The sequence below is a fragment of the Furipterus horrens genome, unplaced genomic scaffold, assembly GCF_987537825.1.
Source record: "Furipterus horrens unplaced genomic scaffold, mFurHor1.1.pri manual_scaffold_1, whole genome shotgun sequence".
Taxonomy (NCBI): Eukaryota; Metazoa; Chordata; class Mammalia; order Chiroptera; family Furipteridae; genus Furipterus; species Furipterus horrens.
The window spans coordinates 202,954,372-202,971,625 of record NW_028327171.1 but is presented as its reverse complement, the minus strand read 5'-3'; the positions used below and the strand labels follow the sequence as shown (position 1 = coordinate 202,971,625).

The 17,254-nt window shown below is 41.1% G+C and overlaps 1 protein-coding gene across 1 annotated transcript; it reads right to left on the bottom strand.

Moving 5' to 3' along the window:
* Positions 1–10,335: 10,335 nt before the first annotated feature.
* LOC150022635 (thymosin beta-4) lies at positions 10,336–10,863 on the bottom strand. The gene has a single exon (XM_090268859.1). The coding sequence runs from the start codon at positions 10,797–10,799 to the stop codon at positions 10,665–10,667; it is 135 nt and encodes a 44-aa protein (XP_090124985.1). The 5' UTR covers positions 10,800–10,863; the 3' UTR covers positions 10,336–10,664.
* Between the last annotated feature and the right edge of the window lie 6,391 nt (positions 10,864–17,254).

The following is a 17,254-nucleotide window of genomic DNA, read 5'->3' as shown; positions in this document are numbered from 1 at the left end:
TTATGACATTCATTGTTCAGCTTCCATTGCTGGAACCCACATCATCTTAGATAGTTGCAAAGCTATTTTGTATTTCAAGCCCTACAGAGACAGTGGTAGGGACAGGAAAGAACTTCTTGTATTTAATCTAAGTATTCCCAGGCGATAGTCTATGATACTTGCCTATTGCTTTGCTAGAGATTTATCATTCCATTTTGTATACATAGAAGTCTATCCTCATTCATTGCTCCTCAACAGTGAATACATACTCACTTTATATATGTATTACTAAGATGCCACTCTAGAATTATTTCTTTCATCTTTTTCAGCTAAAATAAACTGAGATAAGGGGAGAAAGAGAGAAATTCAGACTATCAGTGATATAAATTATTTTGATGATGAAGTTAAAAAAAAGAACTTAACTGTCTTTATTCCTAGATTAACTTTGCAAGTGTATGACCAAAGTCCTACATGACTAAGAAAGAAGACTGGAATAACTCTTCCTATGCTTCAATATTTCTCTTCTTTTTACCTGACCTACTAGGTATTTCCTCACTGAGAGCTGAGAAAAATTTTCATGTACTTATAGTTTTCTCCTACATTTGTTCTTTGTCTCTCCTGATCAAACAAACAAAAAAATCTTCAAAGGAAAAAAACACAACCTTTCCAGTTTAACATCTCCCATTTGAAAGCCAGTGGATTTTTCTCATACTAATCTGACTTAAACTCAATGTCTAGAATATCATTAATGCAGATATGAGGAGAGACAAGGTGAAGTTGAATATAAATGAACTGATAAGTCTCCAGGAATAAAGTACGGAGGCTTACACTCTTCCTCTTAGAACCCCACTTGCTACATTATAAAATCCCTTAGTTGACCAGGGAAACGCCCTTTTCTATCTGTACTGTTATACTCCACAGATAACTCCTGGTAGACAAAGAGGGTGGAGGTTCTGGGACTGCGGCTAAGATAGATAAAATTGATTTTGGTTGGAAAAAGGGAAGAGACAGGGTATACCTCAGTAGTAAGATAGGGTGGAAAGAGAGAGAAAGAAGAGCAAATATGAGCTGTCTCTTGATCTTGAGGTCACAGTTGAGGTCAGAGACATACTAACCATGCTGAAGTCAATGTTCTATGCTGAATTATAGTGTCAGAAGAGGAAAGAGTGGAATATTAGTCTGAGAAATCTCTACTCAATGTAACAACCAATCATTGGAAACCCAAAAGAAGGGAAAGTATAGCAAAAGTTGCATTTGAGAATTATTAATGTGTCAGGAGTATGAATGCTACATTTTTAGGAGAGAAGAAAGACTGCAGACAGAGGCTGCAGTGGGGGTATATTGCAAGAATCCTGGATTGGGGTGGTGAGAGCTTGGAGAGGAGGCTGGCAAGGGGATAATAATAAAAGTAATATAGTTCACCTTCACTGAGTGCTTACTACCTGCCAAACATTGTGCTAAGGGTTTTACTTACAATAATACTATAAAGTAGGTACTATTATTATTGTTTTCAAGTATGGAAACTGAGGCCTATTGCTGCTAAGTAAAAACACAACTAAAAGATGCATCTCAGAGGGGAATCTCAAGGATTTGGTGAGCTGGGAGAGTGAAGGAAGGAGTCTGAATAACTGGGATGAATATCTATCAGTGTCAGGAATAGGAAAAGGGAAGCTTTAGAAGGGGAGTAAGTAGGTTTTGTTAGAAAGAAAAGCAATGAGTCTTTTTGCTCTATATGAACGCCCCATTTTCTTAGAATTTTCAAACACTTTTAAGTTCTTAGAACATTTTCTAAGTAGGATATCCTTTCCCTTAATATTTCTATAGTTTGGGAAACAGACCCTGTTGAGTCACCTCATGGATAAAATGGGGGTCCAGCAACATCAAACCAACACCAGACAGTGAAGAGAAGCTAGGTCACTGGTGACCTTCTGGTCAACCACAAGACTGGCCAAAGACACTGCTCTTCCTTACCTCTTTGTTCCATCCCAAAACTCTCAACTAGCCCAGGTTCCTGTACCTGGAGGGACAAAGCTAACTTCAATTCTGGGCATCAAATCACTCCTCACACTTGGATTCCCTCAAATCTGGGAGAGTGGTATTTCTTGGGAAGACAAGAGCAGTAAAAAAAAAAAAAAATTCTCTGTGAAGAATGAAACTTCTGAAGGGGTTTGGGAACAGACATCTGCCAAAGGCCACTGGGAGGAGGGGCGAGCAGTTTTGACGTCAAAGAGCCTCCAAGGTCCTGACACAGAATGAGATAATGGCTTTTTTTCCTGAGGAAGCAAAGCTCGCCCTGTCCCTAAGGTCTTGTAAAATTCAAGCCGCTAGGAGGTTAACCATAGATGAAAGTTCTATCCTAACACTGAGAATCTTCTCCCTGTTAGGCTTGTCTTAGAACACATGAGTGTATGTCATGCACATATGTTCATACATCCTTTCTCTGGGTAGAATTTAAAGGTAATTACTCTGTACATTTATTCTTTCTCTCTTCCTTCTATACTTCTCCTCAACAATCACCCTCTTCTCCTTTTTTTGACTTCTTCTTCCCCTTTCTCTCTTCACTCCAGCAAGTTAGAGAAACTTTAGATGGCATGACTTTCACGACTTCCATAAGGGCAGGTAACATTTCTGTTTTCTTTCCCACTAAATTCACCAACTTGAAGTCAGTCACCCCATAATCAAGTCAAATAAGCTACCTTAGAGGGGTGGCACAAGACCTTTTCTAATGGTCTGACATGTGGGTGGGGATTCAAGATCAGTGAATGAAATTCCAAAAATGCTCATCCTCAATTATGGTGTCCTTACTAAGCTTTGCGGGTGCTCTGCAAGACTTCACACCACCTCCAGGTCTCCAGGTAGGAATTCCCCAAACCTCTATTTTACTAGGGGATCTTGAAGGAAAAAGTCAAATCTGTAGCTTTTCAGACTTGGGTATTTTCAGATAAGCCAGAGTTCTCTTTTCTTTCTATATCAATGAACAGAATCCCCTCTTGCTTTTAAGTGTCCACCTAATTGCCTGACCATGTAATTTCACTCTGCCCACAACATCTATGTCTTTTAGAAAACAGGTAGCTTTTTTCCATTAGTTCATGAGTAGACCATCAGTGTCTAATATCTGGCCATTTTAACTCTCACTGAAATTCTTTGTATATAATATGGCAAGAAACCAACCAATCAATAAGTTAATATTCTCCCTGACCAGAAAGAAGTCTCCGGAAGGTCAAAGACTTCATATATTATGTCCTCCGCACCAACCAGTAAGAATGTGTGAGCACATTACTAATAGTTTACAGTCATTTAACTGTACCCTTCATTAGAACCTCTTGGCATGTTGGTTTCGAAAGACTAAACACCCAGCCTGAAATGTGATGCATGGAATAATTCATCTTTTCTCATTTCACCAGCTAAGCAGACCAGTGCTGCTGTGCTTACTCTTCCATCCAAGAGTCACTGGACTTCCAACCACATTCTTGGGTGAGAAAAGGAGTTTCTTCATAAGTCCTGCCTACCCAGAGGTCCGATAGCTAAAGCACACAAGGATGACGTACACGGTCTCATTTAGCCTGGAGAGTTTGTGAATCTAAAGGTTAATTTTTGATTATTTTCAATCCTATTCCTCATGTTCTTCCTTTACACCAAGGAGATGTCAGGCTCTGTGAGCTCCCAGGGGAGCTTCCTTCTATTCTCAGTAGCTGTTGTTACTGTTGTCGTCAGGCATTCATCAGATCAGAGTGCAGATTACACGGAACTGGGAGAATAGAGAGAGTGCACACCTGTGTGTGATCGCCCACACAACTACAGTGCATCATAATAAGTGACATCAGCAGCCCCAATCTGAGATTTCCATGCCCACGGAGGAGGCCACAGCTGTATATTTCCTCCTTCCCACTCTCTCTTTACTCCATATGATCTTCCTTCTCCCCATCACTGCCTCTATCTGGGCCCTCACCACATCACAGCTGGACCATAGTGAGGGTCTCCTCCAGGTCCTCCTGGAATGCCCTGAATTGACCTGTCTTAGGGCAATACTTTTCTCCTTTCTCTTTCCCTCCACTTCTTTTAGTCCTCAGGTCCTTTAGAATGTCCTGTTTCTTTTGCAACTTTCCCACCAACCCCACCACCATTCAACAACAACAAAAAGCACTGTAGAAAGGGCTAAGTAGGCAACATATTTACCCCATAATTAGTATCCCCAAATCTCAAGTAGCTAATGACCCACTCCCTGCCCCCCAATTTCCTGTTGGGTCTCTGCTCCATGCCTTTGCCTTTCCTTGAAAGTAAGTCCAAACATCCAAATCTCCGTACTTCAGTATGTGCCTGGCTATACCCTGGCCCAGTTGTTTACTCTCTTAAGCAGAAATATTTTAATTACCTGAAGTGAAAACAGACACTGAAGGCATTTCTACAACTCCTCCTTTAGGTTAACTTGAATTAACAAGGTGTGAGCAAACAGACCTCACCCAGAACCTCAGGGTAGAGCAGGCAAGAGAATAACTAATGTGAGCCTCAACTCTAAACCTTTGATTAGTGAATAGCCCTGTGGATCTTCAGTTCTCTTGCACTTTGATGTGAAGCCTTCAGCTGTGACTGGAAAAAGGGGGGGGGGGGCGTGCCCAGAAAGAGGGAGAGATACCAAGCAAATCTGCCACCAACATGGTGCCACCAAGTTACACAAACTCAGCTTCCCAGCACCTTGCAGTCTGAGAAATTCAATTATCACTCTAAGACACACAGCCCAGAGGGACTCACAGGTCTCGGATAAGGTGCCAACAATAAGGCGGAAAAAAGGAAAAAAAAGAGAAATTGAAAAATTCCTGACCCAGAGTAGAGCATTTGCTTGATAGAAGCAAACTGAAAATCTGACATGTTTCTATGGATTGGGCAGAAAAGAAAAGAGTATCCCCTCAAAAAAAAAAAAAAAAAAAAAAAAGGGAAAACAAATAAGCAACAACAACAAAAACTTCAAATGGATTTACTTTGCTTTTGTAGGGTAAAGTGGAAGCATAAAGCATGGAATAGGGGGTTAGGCAGAAAGAAGTCAGATTCTATTAACTAGAGAATTGATTTGGGGTCTTCTAATCTTGCTGAGCCTTTGTTTCATCACCGATACGTAACCCTAATCAACAGAGACCTGTGTAATGTTGTTTCAGAGAAGTGTCAGATTTAAGAAGCAATGTCCAAAAATTAAAAGTAATAAAAATAGAATTCATTTCTCATTCATGCCTCTCTGAAGACATTAAAGGGATGGAAATCCATGGTTCTCAGAAACACTTATTCAAATTCTCTTTTTTCTCCAACCTACTTTTCTTATTTTAGTTACTCTATCTCTGGTCTCCAGGGGGGAATAAAAAGCTTTCTCTTTCACTCCTTTCTCATGTAATTTTTCATTTTCATTCTCCCTCCTCACCCTCAAAGTACTGTAATATCTACATCAACTTAGCTTTTCTTCCAGCAAAAATAACTTCCCTTTTGCAAGAGCATAGAAGGTGAAAATTGGACTTACAGGATTCTTCTTGGTGAAGCTGGATAAGGAGTAGGTTTGCAAATAATTCTATATGATTGATTTTCATCCCTGTGTTATTAATTTTTGTTTCATAAAAATAAATATGATACCTCTGATCTCTCCTTGCTTACCTCACAAGTTAACTTGTTGTGTAGATCAAATAAGATTGCTCATTCCTTTGGGAAACAATAAACCACTATAATCAGGAATACAGTATTTTTATGTGAATCTATGGTAAAAGAATTGGCACAGTTTTCCTGTCCTGAATGAGGAGGCAAAAATACAGGGAGAAGAAAAGGAGAGTTTCTCTTTAAAATAACTCTGCAAATGATACACCTCTGAAGCTGTCAAACATATCCCTGCATTGTTTAATGTCTTTATCATACTTTTCCAATTTCAGCTCTCCTAAGTACAGGTTTTGTTTTTGTCATATTACGCTTCTGTAAATGGGGCCTTCCATTCATTAATCAATTAACTAATTCATTCGATTAATAAATATTTGTCAATGAATTAGTCATTTCCTCCCATACTGTTCTTTATAAACATCTTCCAGGAGTCAGGTGCTGGTCAATCAAATAAATCATAGCCCCTTCCCTGAAGGAGTTTACAGTCTAATGAGCAAGGTGAGAATGTAAGCAGGCATGTGAAAGTCATTGATCCCTGGTACAGCGATGGCAAGGGAAGGGACAGCAATTGAGAGGCCAGTGCACTGATGAAGCAGTTGTCAGATTCCAGTTCCCTTGTGGGTGAGCCCAGAGAGGGCCCAGCAGCTGTAGTTGACAATGTTTTCTGGCCATGCTTCGGCTATGTACCTCCTCTCTTCCTTTGCCTACCTCCTATAAAAGAAACTGGAAAAGGTAGGTCACACTTTCCCAGGTGCCCTTGCACTTAGAGCTGCCCATGGAACCCAATTCTAGCCAGTGCGGAAGTCTGTTGAAGAGTTTTGAGAAACTTTTTCTTTCTTGATATTAGAAAAGAGAAGCAGAAGAAGGAAAAAATAAAAAGCTTTTGCACAGCAATGCAAATAATTAACAAAATGACAAGCCAACCTATGGAATGGAAGAAAATGTTTGCAAACCCTATATCTGATGCAACATTAATATCCAAATTATATTTTAAAAACCTCTGAAAATCCAATAAAAAAACTTCACAAAGAACCAGTTTTTAAAAATGGGCAAAAGACCTGAATAGACATTTCTCACACACACACACACACACACACACACACAAATGCCCAAAAAGTATATAAAAAAGTGCTCAACATAACTAATATTGGAGAAATGCAAATCAAAACCACAAAATATAATACCTGTTAGGATGGCTATTAAAGAAACAAAAGATTATGTGGAGAGATTGGAACCCTTGTACACAATTTGTGAGAATGCATTGGTGCAGTTACTATGAAAAGCAATATGGAAGGTCTTCAAAATTAGGGAATTTTTGGCTTCAACCATGTAGCATTTAAATGTCTCTGAACGTTTTGACTCCTGGCTTGCCACCTAATTCCAGGATAGGAAAAGATTTAGGGTCCCACTTCTTTTTTCTTTTTTCTTTTACATTTATTTATTTTTAATTTATTTTTATTGCTTTCCTATTACAGTTGTCCCAACCCTGGCTGGTTTGGCTCAGTGGATTGAGCGTCGGCCTGCGAGCTAAGTGTCGCTGGTTCGATCTTCCAGTCAGGGCACATCAGAGAAGGAAAACTCTGACTCCAAAAAACCTCCGCTGCCTTGCGGCATACCTCTTCAGGGGAAAGGCTAAGGGAGTAAACCCCGACAGAAAATCTGGAGCCGGAGTCCCTAAGGCGGTTTGACGTTGTAGTCAACACCGGCAACTCCTGCGGCGCACCTGAAGCCAAGCTGTATTGACTCCGTCTTTCCCTTGGATCCTTCAGCTGCGAAGAGAGGGGGGGTCTGCTGCATGGGTAACAGCAGACCCTCCATGTCACCCTGCCCAGGCTCTGTAGCTTCAGCTCCACTGGAGAGGACACTCCAGCATCATCGCAAGATGTCGATTCAACACGGGAGGAGACAGATACCGTGTCACTCCCGAGTCGGACTGCACAGCCATTCTCGGCGGTGCAGATAGACTCTTAAGAAGCTACACCATCGTCTCTCGAGACGGACGGCTGCCAACGACGACGATTACAGTTGTCCCACATTTTTCCCCATTGCTCCCCAGCACCCAGCCCACCCTTCTCCCACAGTCAATCCCCACCCTGTTGTCCATGTCCATGGGTTCCTTTACAAATGGGTCCCACTTCTAATACACACTTTCCCTCAGCTGAATTGCAATTTCACTACAATCTTCTATTCAACATTTACTGAATACCTACTAGGCGCAAGACAAAAGCAATCCTTTCTTCAATACCCAAATTAGAGTTGAGTAAGTTTTGTGATTTTTTTTTAACCCCCGAGTGCCTATCACATAAAGCGGGTGTTTAAGGAAAACTTATTATGTCTTGACTAGTTTGGTTCCTGGCATCTGGTCTACCCAGAAAGTACAAACTGCATCTTTACTGCTGCTGCTTGGCAATTTCAGTCAGTTTCCTGATCCAAATCGGAAAGAGTGGAGGTGGATGAGTAACCATTCACACACAACGAGGTTCTGTCAAAGAGCTCACATCTTCCTCCCCTCTGCATCGTTAACCCCTGTGAAACCGGAAAGGCCTGCTGTTCTTCCATGCATTTTACTGTCCTCCCTCTGAGACAATGACTCTGTACAACCACAAAGGGGCCAGGCTTCTTCCTTCCTGATTCTTGCTTCTGAGCCTGTTCTCTAAGCCCGTGGTGGTGCTGGGCTGCATGGGACCCCATAGGTAAGTGGATAAGGAGGGGCTTAGTCACTTACACCAGCACTGAACGAGTTTGTGTAATGGGAGATTCGCTGGCCAGAAGAATTCTGAAAATATGATGGCCAAGCCCTTTACTGTGGGCTGAATGTTTGTCTCCTCCACTAAAATACATGTTGAAGCCCTAACTCACAATGTGATGGTATTTGGAGGTGGACTTTTGGGACGTGTTTAGATTTTGATTAGGACATAAAGATAGGACCTTCATGATGGGATTAGTGCCCTTATTAGAAGAGGAAGAGAAAGAGAGATCTTGCTCTCTCAGGGCCCGTGCACCAAGGAAGGCAATGTGGAGACACAACAGGAAGATGGCTGTCTGCAAGGCCGTGTGCAGGCCCTCACCAGACATTGAAGTTGGCACTGCCTTAATCTTAGACTTTCCAGATTCCAGAACTCTGAGAAATAAATGTCTGTTGTTTAAGTCACTCAGTCTATGGTATTTTATTACAGCAGCCCAAGTTGACAAACACACTCTTTTACTGGTCCTTTTCCTTCATGGGTGATATGCATCCTGGGCTTCCCACTGCTCTGCATCACAGCACATTCAAACAGTCTTATTTTCAGCACATGCAGGTAACTCATTATTGGTGAAATGGAACATATGGCAGAGAGTTCTGACGGTAGAACCACACACCTTCCTAAATTCCTCACTTTCATTCAGCTTGACTGTTCCCTCTCCCTAGGGTCAGAAATCTTCAAAAACTTGGTGTTGGATCCCTCTCAGTCTCAAATCAAGGATCCACGGAACAACCTCAGTGCTGTCTTTGCCTAACTTCTGGTGTAGGCTTTCAGCCTTGTTCCCCACCCTCAGCAGGAGAGATGGAGCAAGGAAAATTTGAAAAGGAAGAGGCCAGGTCAGTTGATGAGTTCCCATGTCTAGACGGGCTAATGAGTAAAAAGCATTCCTCCTGGAGGTTCTGAACCAGGAAAATAACTCCAAAGGCTGATTCTTTTTTTCCCCCTGATCAGCCCATGCCACCTTCCTGAGGTCCCTGTCCCAGATTAAGTGGGGGAAAATGTCACCTCTTGGCACTCGGAAACTTGCTCTGACACAGGCCCTGTCTGCCAAGCCAGTTCAGGCTTCCCTTCCCTCCCTCAGTAAGGCTCATTCAGCACTAAGGGCTCCACCTGCTTGGGGATCCCCTCTCCAAAGCTGGCCATTCAAAGAAGTTCAGTATGTGGTCCCCAGTAGGACAAGATCAGAGGAGGGACAGGATACTCTATTCCTCAAGATTTCTTATTGTTTTTTAATGTTTCCTCCTATTTCCTAAAATTCACTGACTCCCTTCATCTCCAAGTTGTCAGGGACTTCAATACCTGTTCTGTCTGCAGGATTGCACCTGCAGAAAGTCATTCAGCCTCTGCTTAGAAACTTCTAGATATGGGAACTCACAATTTCTCATTCCCTCTTTGGTCAACTGTGCCAGAATGATCTTTTTAATTGATACAAAAAAACTGAACTTTTTAATAATTAATTTTACTGGAACTTTAGAATCATGAATACATAGAAGATCTAGAATGGAACTCAGAGGGAATCTAACTTACTCCCCGCCCCATTTTCCAGGGAGCCTTTTTGAAGCAGTGAGTTCTTGAGTGACAACACAGGGAGCTTTGAAAACTCAGCTCTTGTTCACGAGTCAGTGGGTGAGGATGGAGAAAAGAGGTCAAAGGCACATCTATCAGTTATCTCTCTAGTACTCCTTAAACTTGTTCTTCTCTCCACTTCTCTCCTCTTTCAGAATCGCTTGCCTCTACTTTGCCTTGGCTTTCTGTCTTAACTTGTCTTACTACCACCAGTCTCTCTTTTCTTCTCCATTCAAATCATCATTGTCAAAGTGATCATTCTAAAGTCAGCTCCAGGCATGGCACTGCACTGCTATAAAATCTTCAGTGGTGCCCATTGCCTATCATCTGAACTCTTTTTTTTTTTTTTTTTCAGGTTTTAAAACTTTATTTGCATATTAAAAAAATTGTGCATTCCAATAATTAAAATCATTTTAACAAAAAAAAAAAATGGCACTGATTAAACTGCATTTTACAGCCTGCAGGACACCTTGGACCAGCTTGGTTTTTACTCTAGATTTCACTGTCGACCCGCCCAGCTCCTTCCTTCACCAACATGCAAGTTCTTTCCCTTCCCCGCCAGCCGGACAGGCAGATGGGAGAGGCAGGTGCGGCCTTCGTTGTCAGTAGTTCTGATGTGAAAAGGGGCAGCAGTCATTTAAACTGATCCAACCTCTTTGCATCTTACAAAGTTAAACAGCTAAAAGAAGTAAAATAAGAAGGCAATGCTTGTGGAATGTACAGTGCATATTGGCGGTGCGGGCCTCATTACGATTCGCCTGCTTGCTTCTCCTGTTCAATGGTTTCTTTGGAAGGCAGTGGATTTTTCTCTTGCGTTTCTGTCTTCTTCAATTTCGACTTATCGAATTTCTCAATCTCGGCCATATCGGGTTTGTCAGACATGGTTGCGAGGAAGCGGAGCGGAGGTGCGCGAGGAAGAGAAGTCCGACGTGCTCAGTGACTGCCGCCGAGTCTCATCTGAACTCTTAATAAATCCTTAATATGAATTTCCCTCCACGAGGCCCTTTATAATATAACCACAGTTCAACTTTCCAAAAGTGAGTCAAACTGACCGTTGCTTTCCCCAGAGGGGTGCAGTGGCCATCGAGGGGATCCCCAGGCTTTGCAGGTCAGTTAGTGCAGAAAGTGACCCCATGTTCCTGCCTCACTTTATCTAACTACCTGACCTTCCTCTCCTGCACCTCAACTTTTCCATTCATTCATTCATTCATTCATTCAAGACACAAGGCCGGATAAACTCTAGGGCTCCTCTGGCTCTGAAATTCTGAAGGATTAAAAGGAACATGAACATAGACCTAGGCTCTAAGGAGACAGGAAAATTGATAATGAGGTAATGGACTTACAGAGAATTTCAGAGAATGAGGAATTAGCTTCAGGGAATGGGGGAAGAGGGAAAGATTTTGGGTCACTTCAAAGTTGGAGGTCCTGCCTCAATACTTTAGTGACACATTGGAATTAGCTGGGGACTTTGTAAAACACGGAATGAAGCCTGGGTCCTACTCCAGAGATTTTGATTTAATTAGCCTGGAGTGCAACCTAGACATTAAGATTTTTAATAGCTCCCTGTATCATTCCAATGTGTTGCAGAGTTTGAGAACACAGCCCCGCCCCAGCAAAGTCCAGGCATGGAGGGCAAATGACATCATCTTTATCAAAGGGAGATAAGAGACAGTGGGCAGAGGAGGCCACCTATACAGCAAAAACACCATGGAACGTGCAACTCCCCCAGCATATGTTTTCCTCACCTCCTAGGGCCAGCTGCATCAGGTTCAGTTGGGGAATCCTCCATGTGAGAGGACCCACTCCACCATTACCGCTAGCTCATGAACATTCATTCCTTCCACTGTGCCCAAGCCTGAGTGGAGCTGTGGGTTCCACCTGAGATATGAAAACTAATATTATCAGCCCTGATGTGGGCGCAGGTCTCTGTAGGCCGTGTCTTCCCAGTGCATCTGAAAGCCTATTTATGTTTAGCTGTGCTGGCATCCCATGTGGGTGAAAAGACTGAGATTTCTATCAGGCTAGGCAGCGTTTGCCTCCTACGCTGTCCTTAGTAAACTGTTGAGCAGCACTGGAGAAGCCAAATGACTGGTCTTAGGAATGTTCTAGGGAAAACTGTTGATCAGGGCCTTTCCTTCCAAACATACTGAGCTGGACCCTTTCTCAGCCAAGGGTTAAGGACTTCTAGCTCCTGTCTAGAACTGTAAGTAAGTGTGGTGCCAGCCAGCTGCTAATGGTCAGAGGGTGGGGGCCAGACCAGAGAGTGAGGGTCAACTTAGAGAACGGGGTCAATACAGAATGGAGCCAAATCTATGCATTTTTGCTTCACTGTGCAAGTTTCATATTAAAATCTTAAGGGGGAAAAATTTAGCACACTATTGCAGTTCAACATTTAAAAAAATAAAGTGAATATAATCACAATCTAGGACAAACTCTTGTTCTTTACTCCTTTTTGTGCTTTGTGGGTATGCTCTCTGCAATTTACACTTTTGGAGTGATGAAATACATGTGCCATTTTCCTCCGTGTACGCTACCCATTTCTCTCTACCCTGCCTTATACATCCTCAACTGTATGGGCTGCATCCATTGTCTCATGCTTGATGGCTTCTGGTTGGATTTAGTTAATGGTGAGCACCAATAGGAGATCAGAACAGAGTGATACTGGGGTGTTTAATGTTATAGACTACTCTTTCTCCAATAAAGACCATACTCCTAAAATTTATTGTTCCTTTTTTCAGTAATCATTACTTTCCTCTCTGTTCCTTCCTGGTTCCCTAATATGAATGTTCTGAAGCATACTGCACCACTCCTCATGACTGTTCTCAAGTTATGCCTAGGTCTCTGTAAATAGCACCTTTTTATAACTTCTACTTGGACTACAAATGATACAAGGAGTGTGTGTGTGTGTGTGTGTGAGTGTGTGTGTGTGTGTGTGTGTGTGTGTGTGTGTGTGTGTGATTATGATGGTGATGGTTGGAGAACAAAAGCTTGGTAAGTAGAAGTAGAAATGAGCTCTTTAAGAAAATTCTCTGAGTGAGAAAAAGCAGTAGGTCCCTACACTGTCCTGTGTCCCTCCTACCCAAGAGGCTCCTCAATGATTTGCATGATTGCTATCATACTCCTCTCCAGTACTTCATTTTTTAAAAAACTCTGCCCCAAATCAGAACAAAAGCTCCTTTTCTCATTCCTCCTTACCTTAGGTGAGTCAAAATGGTATTATCTGTCATTGCTAAGCATTAACTCATAGAAAGCAAAAATTTCTTTATAGTATACTACTTTTTTGGTCTGGCTCTTCTAAGCAGATGCCAAGTTGGAATTAAATATGGAAAGATCTTATGAGGAGAAAAGCTTCTGTGAAAGGAAATCAGGAAGGGCTTGGATAAGGCTGGGAGAGCCTTCAGACCATAAAGCAAATCTTATCCTGAGTGAAGGAGAGAGGGAAGAGGGAGTAAGTATTGGGTTGAAGTGTTCTAGAGTGCCCTGAAGTCTAATGAAGGTCTGGGAATCACTAAACCAAAGTGAACTGACAAAGCAAGCCCATGGCTCCTAGAAATGATGCAGTCATTCATTAATGGAAAGAAACCTGTGGGAAGTGTGACCTTGGAGCAAACACAGTGATGACTTTTAGAGTGTAGTATCTGAGACCCTCAGTCAATTAAGTTCCCTGCAGTAGGAGACATAACCAGAACTGCATTTGGTTATCATGAAGAGAGCTATGTCACATTGTTACAGATCTGCCATTTTATTGGCCAAACATGCCATATAATCTTAAGAGATTCAGTACACAGTGTTGGAATCAGTTTTCCTGCCACCCTGATTTCACCTTGCAACACGGGCAACAAAGGCAGAATTTATGACAACCCTAGTTCTTACGCTAACGCTAAATAATAGATAGTATCACCTCCATTAACAAAACTGAAGTTCTGAACATTGAAGCATTATTTACTTCTTGCTTCCTTCCTTTACTAAAAAGCACAAATTGTCTATTTTATCCTTAACACTGTGTCAGTTACTGTGGCCATTACAATAAATAAGAAACTGTTTTTGTCTTCAAAGATCTTGCTACCTAGGAGAAATGTGGAAAAACAGATTTATAGGTTTGCAGTAAAGTGTTACAGGACTGTAATGTCTCTATAGGCTGTGAGGGCCTGGAGCACAAAAATGGAATGGTCAAGTCTACCAGTAGAGAGTAGGTAAATCCTCAGAGAGAAGCCAAACTTTATGCCAAGTATTTGAAGGTCTACTAGATGGACATGGGGACAGAGCCACCAGGTAAAATGAGTGATAGAAACAAGTACTGAGCTGAGAAGTTGTTTGACCAGTTCAGGGAATTGTAACAGTTTGGAATGATATTAATGTGATAAACATATGGAAAGAATAGAACACAAGAGAGATTAAGGAGGGGTGAACTTAGAGGGAAGGTGGGGGCTTGACCAGGAAGGACATGCAAGTAAGAAATATGAAATTTGTCTCTTGGCCCATGGGTCATAAATTGAGAAATGAGATGATCAGATTTCCACTTAAGAAGGATTCCACTAGCTGCAGGATGAAAAAGGGATCAAGGGCACAGGACTGAAGACAAAGAAATTAGGCTGTTGGCAGCTATGACAGGCCAGCAAGGGTTAAGGCCCTAACTGAACCAAAGTGGAAATGGTAGTACTAAAGAAGGGATGTGGTCAAGAAATGGTGGAGACATGGCATCAGTCATACTCTGTGAGTGATGGGTTGTGAGGAAGAGAGGTGAGGGCGAGGAAAAAAATGAGAGTGTAGAAGTGATGCCCTGTAGGGTCTACATTAAAGAAAGAAAGAAGATACTGTTCAGCTGTGGCAAGGAGAATTCTAAGATGGTCTCCAATCTTCTTGTTCCCCGGTACAAAACACACATTCTGCATAATCCCCTCCACTTGAGTGTGTGTCGGACCTGAGAATATGATGGGTGTCATTCTTGTGATTAGGTTACAGTATATGGCAAAGGTAAATGGATTTTCACAGATGTAATTCAGCAATTGGCTTTGAGTTAATTAAGATGGAGAGCCCAGATGGGCCTGACCTAATTAGATAAACTCTTTTAAAAAGGGTCTAAAAGTTAGAGATGCTTTCTCTGGCTGGCCTTGAAGAACCAAACTATTGTGAGTTCTATAGCTTCTAGGAAGTGAATTCTGCCAACTCCCATGTGATCTTGGAAGAAGACTCCGAGCCTCATCTGAGACCACAGCCCTTCCTGAAATCTTGATTGCTGCTTTGTGAAATCCTGAACAGAGGACCTGGTTAAATTGAGCCATGAAAACCATATATAATAAATAATGGATATTTATTTAAGCTGCTCAAATTGAGGTAATCTTTTACACAACATTAGAAAGCTAATATACTAATACTTATCATTATCAAAATAATTTTCAGCATTTTAAGATATTTTCCAGATGGATTTTATGAGCAGAAAACATTATCCAGAGATCAATTTAAAATCAATTTTAAATAAATATTCTGTTATTTAAGGTTCCACATTCAAAAACTTAGTTCTCCTGTAATCCATTACTTTTAACCAATAAATCTTATAATTCTTATTATGGACCTAATGAATTTAATTATCTCTTAGGAACCTTTGATTAATGTTTGGTCCCAGTTTCAAGCTTATTACAGAAAACATTCTGCACTTCACTGATAAATTTAATCTATTTGATTCCACTTAAAAGAACTGAGATAAATTTTCTCCATTACTTAAATAAATCTTATAAATCTAATGAATTAACCTTTTGAAAATAGTTATTTCTTTCTTAATTATATGAACGTAATAAAAGCTAAGATTTCATTCTATACTCATATCTAAATTAATTGTTCCATTAGTTACTATAAATTGGAATTTCAAGGTTAATCTGTAATTCTAATAGACCAAATTATCTTAAACATAAAAAGTCAAAATACACAGGTTTCTAACTATAAAAATATTAATTACATAAGTTTATTACCTAAACTTTCTACACTTAATTCTAAATTTTTGGGGGTTCAAAGATACATGAAAGGAAAAATACATCATCACAAACAATTTTTGAGGGTTGAGTCTGCATTGTGGCAAATGACACTGACCAGAATGGGAGATATGGAGATGCTGAGGTCCAGAGAGGTTTCCCCTGACTCTTTCTGCCAAGGGGAGTCCCTTTATCATCTCAAATCTTGGGTTTTATACATGAGGGAAGGGGGTTTTCACACCATCCATATCCTACTTTTGAGTCATGTCATTACTTAATTTTTTCGTCTACACAAGGAAAGAAGTCTGCAATCCCAGCCCTGGAGTCAACTTAGAGCAGAGAATGGAACTTAGACCAGGGATGTGACCCTCGGGTTGCTCTTTTTCCTATTTATCCTTGGCAAGAAGTTCACTTTCCACCAGTACCAACACCTGAGGTCCTGGCTGAAAGAAAGGAGTCAAAAAGGTACAAAGGAGAACTGTTGAACCAGAAAAAACTTAGTCTGGAAAAGTACATAGATAGCTGGATTGCTCTGTTTTTCCTTCAGAAGCTAGAAATGCAGAAGAAGCTATCTGTACTAGCTGCCGAGTTGCTAAGAGGCCAGGTCTCGTGGTTGAATTCCTAGCCAACCACTCTGAGAAATATTTCCCTTTCCCCACCCCCACTCCTTTTCCTTTTTTCCATGTGATCCTGTCCAAGCTGGTACAGGCACCTTGGGTGGCAAATCCATTTGCTCTGTGACACACACCCCTCCGCCTTTACTGCTGGCAACTACTTCAGGTTTGCCAAGAGCCGACTGAGCTTTGGGTAACCCTAGAGATGTGACTCTTTGGAAAATAATCTGTGGTCTTAAAGTATGTGGGCCTTCAACCTCGCTGTTACTTCTTCTTCTTCTTTTTTTTTTTTTTTTGGTCTGTCTCTTTTCCCTTTTCCCCTTATTTTCCTTTTTGTCTTCTTTTTATCTGCTCTCCCTTTATTTCATTCTCTTTTACATTTCTTTCTCTATCCTCCTTTCTTACTTTTTTCTTCTCTTTTTTTTCTGTTCTTCTGCACTGATATATATATATATACACACACACACACATATATATATGTATGTATAGATATATACATACATATATATATCACACACACACATATATGATATATTTTCTTAAAAGGGAATAATGAATAGTGGAAAGATGGGGTGAATATGTAATAGTGCCAATAAAAATAGCTAAACTTGTGAGCTGTAACTACATGTCAGGCAGTGATAATCATCTGACATGTGCTACCATTTGATCTTCAAAACAATCATGAATGATTGATATATATGGTTTCCATTCTTCATATGCAAAATCTGCAGCTTAGAGAGGGTAATTTCCCTACCGT